At 36.4% G+C, this 16,088-nt stretch overlaps 2 protein-coding genes across 2 annotated transcripts; both read left to right on the top strand.

Moving 5' to 3' along the window:
* The first annotated feature begins 940 nt into the window (after positions 1 to 940).
* LOC117337652 lies at positions 941 to 9,321 on the top strand. Its single transcript, XM_033898742.1, has 2 exons — positions 941 to 1,837; positions 4,249 to 9,321. Exon 2 carries the CDS (start codon positions 4,270 to 4,272, stop codon positions 6,325 to 6,327), a length of 2,058 nt encoding a protein of 685 aa, XP_033754633.1. The 5' UTR covers positions 941 to 1,837; positions 4,249 to 4,269; the 3' UTR covers positions 6,328 to 9,321.
* Positions 9,322 to 12,868: 3,547 nt separating this feature from the next.
* On the top strand, positions 12,869 to 14,392 carry LOC117337750 (the record flags this gene model as incomplete). Its single annotated transcript, XM_033898856.1, has 1 exon — positions 12,869 to 14,392. A coding segment is annotated over one exon (1,497 nt), but the record flags the coding sequence as incomplete, so codon positions are not given.
* Between the last annotated feature and the right edge of the window lie 1,696 nt (positions 14,393 to 16,088).

Genomic DNA, 16,088 nt, shown 5'->3' with positions numbered 1-16,088 from the left:
AATTATTACAGGACCAAGAATAATGAATAAGAAATATTAACTTTTCCAATAATTTTTGGGAATTTTTAAACCTTAAAACATGTTGACTAATGTCTTCGATTAATTATTTCTCCAATGTAATATATTCGTTTATAATCACGCAACAATTATAAATTATACAACTAACACAGTATAAAAATATATGTATAAATCAAAATTAACCAAATGGACGAATTGAATTGCAACAAACTGTAAAATTTACTATTTTTTTGTTTACCTAACAAAGAAAACTAAAACAAATATTAAAAAAAAACGGGAATGATAATATATTCATTTAACAAATACAGTACATTTTTATAAGGTCTTTCTACTGATCACACTGCTCCACCGCATGTTAGCCCCACAGCAATTAAAGGGGGTGTCCCTGTATACATGGCACAGCCTTGTGGTATGAAGCCGTGATAGCAGTGTGTAATATACATGTCTAAAAATAGATTGTGAGTAGTCTGCTGGATGTACGTGTGTTTCAGTTTATAATAACATTTTTAAACTAGACTATATGACATATTTATAAAACAAATACGATGACAATATATTCTTTTAACAATACTGTATACAGCACTTTTTTTTATTAGTCTTATCTCTACTAAACAAACTAATTAAAATACATTTAAACTATACAATATAATGGCCCGGCTCCTGCCGGCCCATAATAAGTCTCTCTATATAGGCCTATCGAAAGCGAAAGTGAAATAGGCAGCCTTGTTTAATGTGTTTTACCTAGAACACATGTATTCCTACACTGACCGAATCACTGTAAATTGAAGTACAGTCTCATAATAACAGTTTGGTTTACTAACTATATATATAGGCCACTACAACATAGAATAGTGATATACGTGTATATATGTACACAAAAAACTGACTTATGATCAGTCGTCTATCTATCCTCGCCAAGTTATCCGTGTCCGATGACAGTACTAGATTGTCACGACAGAAATAAATCCGAATTACATCCGGGACAATACGCTAGGAATGTGTGTCCCATCCCGGACGTACTTTAAACTATGTAACTGTTATGAAGACGAGCCATGTTAACTTCCATAAGAAACAATGCTAAATACGGACAATATATGAATAGTTCTGAATACAAGGAACAGGGCTGGATACATATACTGTATAACAAGTTCTGGATTCAGGCACATGGCTGGATACAAGGACCAATGCTTGATACAGACAGTGTATAACAAGTTCTGGATACAAGGATCAGGGCTGGGTACAAAGATCAGCGCTGGATACAGACACTATATAACAAGTTCTTGATATAAGGATCAACGCTGGATATGGACACTATATAATAAGTTCTTGATATAAGGATCAACGCTGGATACAGACACTATATAACAAGTTCTTGATATAAGGATCAACGCTGGATATGGACACTATATAACAAGTTCTTGATATAAGGATCAGCGCTGGATACAGACACTATATAACAAGTTCTTGACATAAGGATCAACGCTGGATACAGACACTATATAACAAGTTCTTGATATAAGGATCAACGCTGGATACGGACACTATATAACAAGTTCTTGATATAAGGATCAGCGCTGGATACAGACACAATATAACAAGTTCTTGATATAAGGATCAACGCTGGATACAGACACTATATAACAAGTTCTTGATATAAGGATCAACGCTGGATATGGACACTATATAACAAGTTCTTGATATAAGGATCAACGCTGGATATGGACACAATATAACAATTTCTTGATATAAGGATCAACGCTGGATATGGACACTATATAACAAGTTCTTGATATAAGGATCACACCTGGATCTTTCATCGGTGAGTTTATAGAGGTGTTTATCAGACTAATACGCAATTTCGAATTTTACTTTGATACTTTATGTGCATTGTGATAAGATATTTGGTCTGATAAACAGTGAATTTAATCTTATATTCAACCCCTATGTGACGAACAATGTGTGATTTAGTTTTTTTCTTAAACACCATTAGGTGGTTTAAGGATGTTGATGTAATCCTGTGCTTTCATTCATAGAAAATAAACAGTCATCTTTTTTTTCCCATAATCCGCGTTCTCGAGGACAACATCCATACGTGATTTGAATACGTATACTAAGACTTTTTTGTAAATAAAAATTTCAAATGATGGAACCAGAGGTTATTGTCGCATTAAGTGTTCGCGGGTAGCACACTTCACTTTCACTTTCGATTTCGTCGTCCGGACATTACAAGGTATGAGATCACCTGCCAGACCACGTGGGTTTTCCCCAGGTACTCTGATGTCCTCCCACACTATGACCCCTCGCTCGCGCGCTTCATTCCTGGTCAATAAGAGTAATAAATATAAGTTGATGTAACTTGTTTCACAATTGTGGTAAAATAAAAATAAAAGTGAAGATCAAAATCCATTATCGAATCGGTTTTAAAAATTGTTCTGTAGATCGACACATCATCATCCGCTAACAAGATGGTGGACACTTTCCGATTTTGTGTAAATATCTTTAAAGTCTCGCTATGTTTTCGTTACATGTGAATTAAGACGAAGTAACACAAATATGTTAAGTATTCTCTAATGATGATAAACAATGTAATACGAGAATCAATATAATATTTTTTCATATTGAATTTAAAGCATGGAAACAACCACTGATTACAGGGAATCGCTTATGCTGTGCTTCATTCTCTATATGGAAATAGCCCGATGAAAATATGTCATACACGCATGCGCACACTGGGTCGTTTTTAAGAATGAGGAACCAAAAACCACGAATCTAATGTCCAATGTCGATTAGACGTACTGGTTGCTGCGGCGAGGGCAAACATTGTCATCGACTAACAGAGTCTGTTAGACCAAATTTAAAGATAAAATACAGCCAGTAATTTCTGCGGAATGATATTTTCGCTAATTCGCGAGTCATATAGACGTGATCGCGAAAATTTGAACCGTGTAATAATATGACAAACAAAAACATTTTCCACAATATAAAATGACAATATCAGCATCGTCACTAACATGCATGTTTATATTGAATTATATATTTTAGCTTCTGGTATATTAGCAAGTATTATTGTTAAGAATACATTGTTTGTAAATTGACTTAAATTTTAATGTAAGACAGAAGTCTTACATATGAGAATAACATCCTATTGAGTCGCGCTGATATGTATCCCGTGTTCCGCTAATGTTTGAATTGCTTAACCCTTTCAACCCTAAGAAACTTTTGTGGACTCTGCCATGCATTCATCATATGAAGTCCAATATGGTCATTAGGGGTGAAAGGGTTAATATAGCATTCGGGAAATAACAAACGGCAATACCGATGTATAAAGGAACCGAACATAATTGACACATACAGGTAAGTTGTACAGGTGTACACGAGATCAGCGTAAATACAGGTGACATATTGATGCTTATAAATAAACCGATAACAATTCAATAGTGTATACTGCTTGTTGTAATTTTTAGAGTTACTTCAGTACGAAGTAATCTGTATTGGGCAACATGAAAAATTAAAATGAGTTAATCTACAAAATGTATATGAATGTCGTTTAGAAATTACGAAGAATTTCTGAATCTTTGTTGTGATGCAAGTTACAACAGTTCTCTTCAATGATATACATAACGGGATGATAGGCCATTAAAAAAAGCTGGGAAATCATCAGCAAAAACAAATCTCTGGATCGCGAAAATTAATTTGTATAAATTTCAGTTTCTCATTTTAAGCAAAACAAAAAAAAAACAAAAAACAAAAACAAAAAAAACCCAGTATACGGTAAGTTTAACATGAATAGCCACCAGTTGGCAGTAAATTTTTCAGCATCTGATGAGCCACCTGTATGATACAGTTTGTACTTTTATTTGTCAGACACTTTTCCCATGATTTTACGTTGAGTAACCATGTTGTAAAGGGCGACGTCATCAATTTTTTAGACATTTGAGATGGCGCGATGGAAAACTTTCATAAAAACGTACATTTACTTGCAAGTATGTGAGAAAAATAATCAAACCTGGACCTGTTCCGCGAACAAGGATATCTCAACCCTCATGTAAATGTTTGGCTGGCATGCACTCGGCAAGCCTCGTGCTGACTATTTGAACTCTTACACTCAGGTTGAGATATCCCTGTCAGTGGAACAGATCCATGTTAGATTCTATTGATCTTTATGCATTCTTACATAACATGCCTTTTGCCTTCGTGTCCTTCATACATTTTTTCGATTATATTTTACAGGATCTATTACATGTTGCAAAGATGACGGAACAGGATGACCAGGACGAGAGGTCTCGGATCCTTTATCATACCCTAAACAAGTGGATAGGTAACAAGGAATTAGTGTCTGTCCGGAGAAAACTGACATTGACCAAGGAGCGTATGATAAATGCAGGAAAATGTGGAATCAATGTTTTTTACACAGGAAGCAGGAGTGAAGGAATGCAAATGAAAGGTTCAGACCAGGATGTAATGTTGTTTTATAAAACTGTGATAGTGACATGTCCTCATCCGTACATCAGTATTCCACAAGGCCGTGCAAATAATTCCGTTTTGTGGATGAGGGATGCTGATAGTTCTAGACCTGGTTATGTAACCTTGGAGCTGGTTCATCTGGGACAGGAATGCCCGGCACACCTGATCAAATCCATTGTTCCAGTTGGAAAACAAAAATTCATATCAAGTGAAATACACAGAAGGAGTTATATGGATTACCTAGGTAAATCGATGAAACTGAACGTTGAAGTTAACGGTCCCGCTACGGCTCTAATGGATGAAGACAGCCATGTTTCAGTTGATACAGATTATGTGCTTGGCCTCTCCTGTCCCGATTGGCCGAAAGAAGCTAATGAATGGATCAGTAGGCCTCGACTTCATGGATGGCCGGACCAAGTTTTGAGAGATCAGATAGTACAAGGTGGATGTCATCTTGTCCCTGTAGGAGATAAAACGTCTGCTGACACATTCCTACAATGGAGGATTTCGTTCACTACTGCGGAAAGGAAACTCATGTATTCTCTCACTCATGTACAATTTTTAGTGTACGGACTTCTCAAGTACTTCCTCAAGCAGATATCAGGCAAGCTGGAACAGTTATTAGGAGATACAGACATCCTGTCATCCTACATTATGAAAACTGTTTTATTCCATGCGACAGAAAACACGCCTGATTCGTTTTGGCAAGAGAAACACACATTTCTCTGTTTTATGTTTTGCTTGAACATTCTGATAACCTGGGTGAATGCAGGATATTGTCCAAATTATTTCATTAAAAGAAACAACATGTTTCTTGGCAGATTTGATGCTGGAAATAAGCAGAAACTCCTTCATTTTCTCATTGATCTCCATGATATGAAATGGCAATGTCTTTCAGTTGGAACATTTTTACAACCGCCTTTAGGAGAGCTTGTCGAAAATATGAGGAACGGAGCTACGGAAACGCTACTTCCTCTGCCATCAGGATCAGAATGTGAATGTGACTTGAAAATATTCTCTGAAATATCTTCATCTATCTGTCGGCCGGATGAACTTCCTGTGTCATTGGCACTCCTATCCAAGTCGAAGTCGGACTTAGATGAATTCCTAGCATACGTCCCTACAGTACAGGCAGTGCTTCTTATCGGGACTGAGTCTTTCGGTAAACACATTCATGTTAGAGGAAATAAGGAGAAGTACAAACATCTGAGAAAATGTAAGAAACTACTGTCACCGCTAGCCTCTGCGTGTACAAGTCCAGGATCACTTACGCTAGCAACATACTACTACCAAACCGGTAATTACATACGGGCACTGGACATTTGCAAACACACGATTACTTCATTCAAAATTTATTTTGGTGGACGTATAAAACGGGAGGACAAAGAGATGTACAGACATCAGATTTGCGGCCAAAGGTATACTCTGCTACAAAAGGCACAGATGATATTTGCATCAGATATTTTGTTTACACAAAATTTTGCACAGTTATGTCCGTCCCATTTACACGATGAGATAGAAAAACTAGAGAGAGATATTCTCAATATCCCTCCTGTTCCTTACGCCTTGTTCCTGTCTTTTCTGTGTTACTACGAACTCGGCGACAACATGAGACGTGACACAGCATTGAGTCTCCTTCTATATATGAAAAGTAACAAATACCAAGGAAGCGATAGTACTTGGATAGTTCACAACCTTTTAGGTATATGTTATGAGATGGTTGGGGACACAAGGAAGGCACTCAGGGAATATAACGACTCTCTTGCCGTTAAGGTATTTAGTCAATACCTAAACCCTGCTAAGGAGAGGATAGAACGTTTACAGTCGTTATCGAAAGGACAGTAACAGGACCGAACACTACCATTATACCTCATTTATATATCATTTTGATCACGTGTCGGGCTGACAGAACATCGTGTTGCCCGCTCGCAATCAGAGCTTCTCTTACAAGACAGTTGGAGTTGCATGTCTTTGCCTTGTTTCCTTGTAATCGGACGACAACAAATGTGGATCTGCCGATTCCTTATTCCATATGAGGAGGAAATAGATAACATTTTTTAAAGGAATGCTTTCAACACGTAGGAAGCAGAAAGGAATTCTTGAAAGAAAACGGACGAGAATCAGAATCTAATTTGAGCGATTTGAACCAAATGATGCTCGATAGTGACATACGGGAATTTCACTCGTGTGCTATTTTTCGGTATGATTAACAATTAATCAACCTTGTTTTGGAGAACATGAACATTTGCTAACTCGTTAAAGGAACTGCTAAGAGTATCCACGATTTACCATGACAAATGGTTGTTATGATTTTGAAATTATATCAATTTAATGTTTTTATTTTATAAGATATTAATTGGTCTGGAGTAATGATATTAGATATGATTCTGTTAAGATGTTTTATTTCTCTGTCTTGAACCTTGCGCTCAATTTACGTACTGTTAAATTCATTTTATATACTTTTATTAACTCTAAGTTCATTATATGCCCAGTTATTCAGTATGTTTGAACTTAATTTATATACTCTTAATGAACTTCAGTTCATCTATAGTTCACATTATGCGCTCAATTTACGTACTGTTAAATTCATTTTATATACTTTTATTAACTCTAAGTTCATTATATGCCCAGTTATTGAGTATGTTTGAACTTAATTTATATACTCTTAATGAACTTCAGTTCATCTATAGTTCACATTATGTGTTGAGCTCTGCTGGCTGACTTTGAGTCCCAAGGGTTTGCCGTTACCCTATACGTCAAGTTCAGATTATTACAAATAGCGATTCAGAACCTACACCACATGTATTTCCTATTTGAAATGATGCAATATACAAAACTGAAAACTTTAGAAATTGTATCAATGCACATTAACTCTAAAAAGAAATATCTTTAAAAAAGATAAACGGCATAGTTTTAATGCTGGTGGTTATAATGTAAAACTGCAGGTGAAATAAATTCACGAACTTATTAATAAATGCGTTTCAGCATGGATAACAAAATTATATTTTGAATCATTTTTGGTGATCATAAGACTGCATTTGAATCAGGAATATAATTTTATTGATTTGTCATTTTAATAGATACATCCACTTACTCAGCTTGCATTCAATCTTAATTTTGTTTCGTTTTTAACTGCATATCTGCATTTACCGCTGCATTGACCAATCACATACTTCATCTTGACCAGTAACGCCACCTTTCGAGTCATATCCGGGGCAAAAAGAAAAATATACGGCTATGCCGAAAAATATGTTTAGGCCTTCTTTTTCAAACTTGCAAACTTTTGGCCTCTAAAACCACTGGCGAGTTCTGGTCGAAATAGTTATGAAATGTAGTATCAAAATTAATATTCCACAATCAATTAGTTCTGTATTACTATATGTATACTCATTGCAGTATATATTTTTTTTATTAATGACGCATTAATTGAATAATTATGTTGTTCTATATGTAATAAGCTTGTTTTATTTGTGGTCTCAGTGGAAAAAATTATGTAGGAAAATTCCTTGTTTGATCTGTATGTCTATGTAAATTTTGATGACAGTGTTTACGGATATTTACCTGTTTAGAAAGTATTAATTACTTAAAAGAAAAAAAAATTAGGAAATAAAATAATAAATTTTATTATTTACTATTTCATTTACAATGAAAATAAATGTATTGGAAATAAGCACGTTTAGTTAAAATATTCCATTTTTTCAGGTGAGAATCCTTTTTTAATTAAAGGTATGGCGTTGAAAATAACTGTTTATTCGTTATGGCGTCTTTGAAATTCTATGTCACGCCTTAAAATCAAATGCAAACTGTGAATGAATCAATACATAATTGTTATTGTTTATCAAACGCTCATGATAAGCAGGTAAAATATTGTAATTATCACAGGTATGCTCTTTACAAAGGTAAACAGAAATTTTGTTTATAATGACTTTAGTTAGGACACAAGCTCAGCAAGCACACATTATTAACACGGTAATTATGAAGCATGTCTTGGCAGTCTTTGTGAGAATGGTATTTATCAAATCAGCCAGGTACGCACAATGGTAAATCACAGGTAGGACATGTATGTCTACATTTGTTCTCACCTCGTTGATCTTTCACGGGATTACAAGTTTTGCAATCATGAAGAGATCTTTTCCGTTTGGTATCAGCCTTACAAAGGAATGTATAGCGGCTCACATAGTGTGCATACTTGGTGAGAACACGGACACTTTATGACGTCATACTAACGTTGTAAACGTGACCTGGATTTCGCTCCTGCTTCGATATTTTCCTTTGATAACATAATAACTTGTTCATCTGATATTCCCCGCATGGTTTCTTAAACAATATATATTAAATCTTGGTTACCAGGGAGATCTTTAGCCAGACTGAAAGTGGGGCATTTTGTATCATGACTAGCTAATGACTATCCCTCTCCCGCCCATCTCTGTATCGGTCTTAGCTTGCAAGGTCTCTTCCTCGGTCCTTAGCTGGGTCTCTATATCCAAGTGTCCCTATCCCTACTTAGATCCCCCTTACTATACCAGCCCCCAAAATAAAAATATTCATTATTTATATACAATAATAAATCTTACCAAATAAATCAACATCTTCGTCCATCAATGCCTGAAAATGTTCCCAATAAAAAAATTCATTTCATGGTAATTTAATTTTGTTTTAATTATGTTCGAACATATCATGTCACAATTTTGATGATTCGTGGAACTTATTTGACAAATGCATTTTTTCTATACAGGTTCTTTAATTTATGTTTTCAGAAATCCACAAGGCGGTAAGGCCTTCCGATAGATAATAATTTATAACAAATATTGATAATTAAATGAAGATTTTCAATTAATATATATTATTATGTTTTTACTTTTAATTCAATTTGACATTGGTGTGGATTAAGTTTCGTCTCTTATGCCGACTAGGGCCGCGGTGGCCGAGTGGTTAAGGAGTCACGACACTTTATCACTAGCCCTTCACCTCTGGGTTCGAAACCTACGTGGGACAGTTGCCAGGTATTGGCCGCAGGTTTTTCTCCGGGTAATCCGGCTTTCCTCCACCTCCAAACCTGGCACGTCCTTAAATGACCCTGGATGTTAATAGGACGTTAAACAAAATAAAACCCAATCTTAAGGGGCGTCAATGGGATAAAGAATGACGTCACCCTTCGTTACACTTTCACCTCTAATCGTTTACCGCTCCATATCTACAGGTGTATTTAATAATATCTAAACAAGATGACCGGGTGTCTTTGTTATCTATCTCATCACCAATGGACCTGCCAAGTATCTCTTCATCATCTTCCGTCATGCTGTCTGAAGTGTTGATTTTGTATGCTTCTGTACATTGATATTACAACATAAAATAAAAATAAAACATCATATTAAAATAGAGATTATACTGTAACAAATAAAACGTTTTTGTTGTTCATTTTCTTTCTTGTCGGCTTCGTGCCTGTAATTCTAACTTCTTGTCGGCTCTTGTCGGTTTGGACTCCAGGTAAACTTGGAGTGCACTCCGAGTCTACCTGGAGTCCAATAAGACACCATGTGTACCCCAGGTCTATATAATCAGACTATATCATATATCTATTAATACTTTGATGCTTTTAATATAATTTATATATAAATAAATAGATTTTTACAAATTACTTTTGTTCTGTTAATATTATTATTAACATTTGTTTAGTCTACTAGGAATATTTATTTTATTGTTAATACATGGTAATAATGCCTACATGTTTATTACCAATTTCTATTCATTTATGTGGCTTGTTAAAACTCTTCAAATCAAAGGAATGCTATCATACATTTTTCAACGAAGTGCCAGATCTATTCATTTTATATAGGGTTTACTAATAGAAAAAATCAATTGCATTTTGTATATTGGATGCTGTTTGTCAACCAACTAAAAATGTATACAAAGATAAAACAGTAACACACATCTTATTGTTACATGTTTAAGGAGTCTAAATGTATAAGAGTATACATCTATCTATAAACACTATGTATATATGTGTTACAGGTACATGTGATACATGTGGACCCAGGTAGGATCAGAGCCTGATAGGACTCCAGGTAAACTTGGAGTGCACTCGGAGTGCACTCCAAGTTTACCTGGAGTCCAAACGGAGTGCACTCGGAGTGCACTTTGTGTAACCTTTAGTCTACACTCAACTGTAGTTTCCTGTCGGCTCTTGTCGGTAAATCTAGTTCCTGTCGACTCTTGTCGGTAATTAGTGAGACCGTTCGTTTTGTGATATAACATCACCTCTCACAACGTTCATATAGACATAACATCATCTCTCACAACGTTCATATAGACATAGCATCATCTCTAACAACGTTCATATAGACTTAAGAACCAGATATGGGGTTGGGAGGGGGTATAGACCTAGATAGGGGTGGGGGAGGGACATATCTGGTCGTATCCGGTGTGATATTGATACCTCACCAGATAGAACCAGATATGGGGTTGGGAGGGGGTATAGACCTAGATAGGGGTTAGGGAGGGGCATATCTGGTCGTATCAGGTGTGATATTGATACCTCACCAGATAGAACCAGATATGGGTGTGGGAGGGGGTATAGACCTAGATAGGGGTGGGGAGGGGCATATATGGTCGTATCCGGTGTGGTATTGATACTTCACAACATAGAATCACATATGGGTGTAGGAGGGGGTATAGACCTAGATAGGGGCGGGGAGGGACATATCTGGTCGTATCCGGTGTGGTATTGATACTTCTCAACATAGAATCAGATAGGGGTGTGGGAGGGGGTATAGACCTAGATAGGGGTGGGGGCGGGGCATATCTGGTTGGATCCGGTGTGGTATTGATGTCTCACCAGATAGAACCAGATAGGGGTGTGGGAGGGGGTATAGACCTAGATAGGGGTGGGGGCGGGGCATATCTGGTTGGATCCGGTGTGGTATTGATGCCTCACCAGATAGAACCAGATAGGGGTGTGGGATGGGGTATAGACCTAGATAGGGGTGGGGGAGGGGCATATCTGGTTGGATCCGGTGTGGTATTGATGCCTCACCAGATAGAACCAGATAGGGGGTGTGGGAGGGGGTATAGACCTAGATAGGGGTGGGGGCGGGGCATATCTGGTTGGATCCGGTGTGGTATTGATGCCTCACCAGATAGAACCAGATAGGGGTGTGGGATGGGGTATAGACCTAGATAGGGGTGGGGGAGGGGCATATCTGGTTGTATCCGGTGTGGTAGTGATGTGTCACCAGATAGAACCAGATAGGGGTGTGGGAGGGGGTATAGACCTAGATGGAATATTGTTGCCATAGCAAGACGCTTTTACACACCACAACAACATAATGTAATAACCTGTTCACAACATACCTTGCCCAGTATATGATTTTTGTGGACATCTGTCGCGGGAAGATCAACATAGATGACCTTCTTGTAGTGCACTTGTTCATATACTGGTGAAAAGAGGTCATTTCTTAACTCGGCTGATTTTTTCTCACGCCAATGTTGAGTGTCTTGGGAAACCTGATAATAGACGAAGAAAAAGGCACTATTAAAGAAAAGTACCATCTTGTGGGTCTAATACCATGAAATCATTCATTTTCAATGAGATTAATCTAATATTATAACATAAGTTAGTAAGTATCTTCACTTTAAATTGTTTAACCAAAAAATTCATCCTTCTTGTATTTCTAAAATTAGTTGATTAATTACAATGGCACTTAAAAAGTAGGCAATGCAAAACATGTTGTAAAAGATATCCATGGCAAGATAATGATAGTTACGTAAATGAAATCTATTATCAAAAGATAGAGCGAACAACATACATCGATACATCGATATCGCAATTGTGTGTAAAGGAATACAATACAGTTGCATTTTGCGTGTATGGTTTGCGTAACTAAAAGAATAAAAAAGATATTGATAAATACTATACTGTCAATGACCTGATATTGTGGGAAGTGAATAACTTCTCGCATCACAATGTGTGCAGGACAGCCCCTTTTTTTAGATCCAGTGACCTTTCTTCTGTTTGTTGCTAGACTGTACCCGTGCTCAGCTATGTTATCATCCTGTAGTGTAATGTAAGGTTAAGAGATACTATCCTCAGATATAGACACAGTCTCAATATACATGACATAAATCATTTAAAGGTGATGCAGTGGTAACATCTTTCTCTTTTAACAATGAAAATGTATGTAAATATGGGAGTCACAGCATATATGTTTCTTAAATTCCGGTACCATAATCTTTTTCCCCACACATTCTTCAAATGATATATTTTACCGTATGTCGTTCTATAAGTCATAAACAGACATATAATAAAATTTGTACAACCATAAAATAGGATATATATATTTTGAGTCGAGTTGCAATTGATATAGATACAGTAATTTCCCTCAAATGTCTTGACTGGCCAAAAGAGGCAAATGAGTGGGTGAGTAGGCCACGCCCCCATGGATGGCCGGATAAAGCTTTGAGGGATAAGATAGTACATGATGGCTGTCATCTTGTCCCTGTAGGCGATAAAACATCTGATGACACATTCCTACAATGGAGGATTTCGTTCATAACTGCGGAAAGGAAACTCATGTATTCTCTCACTCATGTACAATTTTTAGTGTACGGACTTCTGAAGTACTTCCTCAAACAGATATCCAGCAAGTTGAAACAGTTAGTAGGAGATACAGACATCCTGTCATCCTACATTATGAAAACTGTTTTATTTCATGCGATAGAAAGTACACCTGATTCGTTTTGGCAAGAGAAACACACATTTCTCTGTTTCATGCTTTGCTTAAACATTCTGATAACCTGGGTGAAGGCAGGATATTGTCCTAATTACTTCATTAAAAGAAACAATATGTTTCTTGGAAAAGTTTATGGCGAAAATCGGGAAAAACTCCTCCGTTTTCTCATTGACCTCCATGATAAAAAATGGGGATGTCTTTCAGTTGGAACATTCATACAACCATCCATAGGAGAACGTATTGATAGAGTGAGGAATGGAGACTGGGAATATGTTCTACCTCCGCCATCAGAAACAGAGAGAGAACGAGACTTAAAACTATTCATGGAACTCTCTACCATTAACTATGATACAGATGCAATTACTGTGCCTTTGGAACTCCTGTCCAAGTCAAAGTCCGACGTAGATGAATTTGTATCTTACGTCATTGCAGCACATGGACTTTCAAAGACAGCAATGGAAACATACGGTGAACACACGTTTGTCAGCGGAAATAAAGAGAAATACAAATGTCTGAGAAAATCGAAAAAACTTATGACACCACTTGCCACAGTGTGTTCAAGTCCAGGAGAGTTAACATTAGCAACATATTACTACAATACCGGGAATTACACTAAAGCCCTGAACATATGTGTACTCACACTGATGTCTCCATTCAAAATTTATTTCGGTGGCCATATCACAGTGGAGGACGCAGATAGGTATCGACATCAGATTTGCGGTCATGGACATACTCTGCTACATAAAGCACAGCAGATATTTGCATCAGATATCAAAATTACGGAATTTTCCGCACAATTCTGTCTACCTCATTTACATCATGAGTTCAAAAAGCTACGTGGAGATGTTCTCCTCATCCCTCCTGTACCCTATGCCCTTTTCCTGTATTTCCTATGTTACCATGAACTCGGTGACACTAGTACACGTGACAAAGCATTGAATCTCCTTCGAACTGTGAAATATGACGAATACCAGGGAGGCAACAGTAACTGGATAGTACACAATATGCTGGGTGTTTGCTACGAGGTGGTTGGAGACGCACGGAAAGCACTCGAGGAATACAGAGACTCTCTAAAAGTTGAGAGGTTTGATCAGTATATAAACCCTGCCAAGGAGAGGATAGAACGTTTAAATTCGTATTTAAATAGACAGTAACCAATCTAATTAAAATATAGATGGTAATTCTCACTACGTTACATAAACATCTAACAACATCCCATAAGGTGTCACGTTCTGATGACCTTTTAAATGTGTGTATTTCACTTTCAGGGAGAATTGTCAATTTGTCAATTTGTCGATGTCATCGAAGCAAAACATTTCGTCACAGCATGCATCTAAAGCAAACCATTTCGACAAAGCATGCATATAGCTATATGCTATGTGGGACGAAATGACTTGAAACAAATTGACATATTATGCAAGCTATGCACTCTAGTCATGCTAATTCGGACATATAAAATTTACTTCCAAGATTCTGGAAGTAGTCATTTGATTGGTTGATCCAAAAGGTCACCCCGATGTGACCCCTTATGAGATGTTGTTACATGTTAACGTAACGTAGTGGGAATCTAGACCATCTAGATTTTAATTAGATTGGACAGTAACAGGACTATTGAGAGGTTTAATCTATGTATAAACCTTGCCAAGGACAGGATAGTACATTTACGGTCGTTAATAAAGCCTATGTTTTGTTTATAGATATAAAACTTTATCAAGTTAAACTTTATAATCGGCGATGGTTTTATCTTTGTTTAGTTTCCATCAAATCTGCTCAGTTACGTCAACAATGCATCAGTAAAGTATGTAATAAACATTTTGTTTTGAAATGATGAAGCAAAGTTATCCAATATCAAACAAGAAGTCCTTTGACTCAAGGTCAGAGGTCAAGATCAAGCAAAATTGTTCAGAATTAAACAAGAAGTCTACTGACCAAAGGGCAATACCATTGCTTCAAGGATACTGGGTTAAAGGTCAAGTTTTGTAGCTGTTAACTGATGAAAGTTTTGTGATGTTACTTTTAAGCAATGTTTGTTAGAATTAAAAGTTAACTGACCAAAGGTGAAAGTCACAGGGTCAGATGTCAAGGTCCAATTTTGCATCTTTTCGCTGATGATCTTTTTGTGATGACATTATGAAGCAAAGTTTAAAAGTTATAAAAAGTTTTTTTTAAATATTTATATTTTTTACAAGATATACAGTATACATATGTATGTATATATATATATATATATATATATATATATCACGTGTGTTTATAGTGATTATAATTCATATTTGCTCGGAATGTAAATGATCTTATAACATAAACCACAGTAAGGCTAAGCTCTACAGTAGGCCTAACGATAGTTGTGTATTTAGTACTTTTTTCTAACTCATTTGAAATATGATTTTATAATTATTTCAATTATCTTAATGTATTGATGAATATTAAATCAGTCTGTCTGAGCTCTGTTTCATCAGATGTTAATAAACCTTGCATGCCTGTACAACTGCACATATTATAATGCAGGTTTCATACATAGTGCATGTTACTTCGTTTCATCTACAACTGATACAACTGGCATTATGATACAGGTTTCATCGTTAGCTGATGAGCTGTTGATGTAATGATGAAACCTGTATTATAATGCCAATTGTTTTTCATGAAACAAAATCAAAGTAGCATGTGGTATGTCAGTTACATCAGCTGATGATGTTTATATGAAAAATTATTATACCAGTGTTGTATTAGTTGTAGATGAAACAAAGTAGCATGTAATATGTCAGTGATATCAGCCATTGGTCAAGAGAAATTCTATCATAGATTTACTACTGCGTTGAATGCCTTTGATATTTCCCCCATGAATAACATTAATGAGTGTAATGAATATTTCATCAT

This window comes from Pecten maximus, chromosome 11 (assembly GCF_902652985.1).
Source record: "Pecten maximus chromosome 11, xPecMax1.1, whole genome shotgun sequence".
Lineage (NCBI taxonomy): Eukaryota > Metazoa > Mollusca > Bivalvia > Pectinida > Pectinidae > Pecten > Pecten maximus.
This window is presented reverse-complemented; position numbering and strand designations above follow the sequence as displayed.

Coding starts and splice junctions, on each gene's coding strand:
- LOC117337652 (XM_033898742.1), top strand. CDS start 4,270: ATGACGGAACAGGATGACCAGGACGAGAGGTCTCGGATCCTTTATCAT.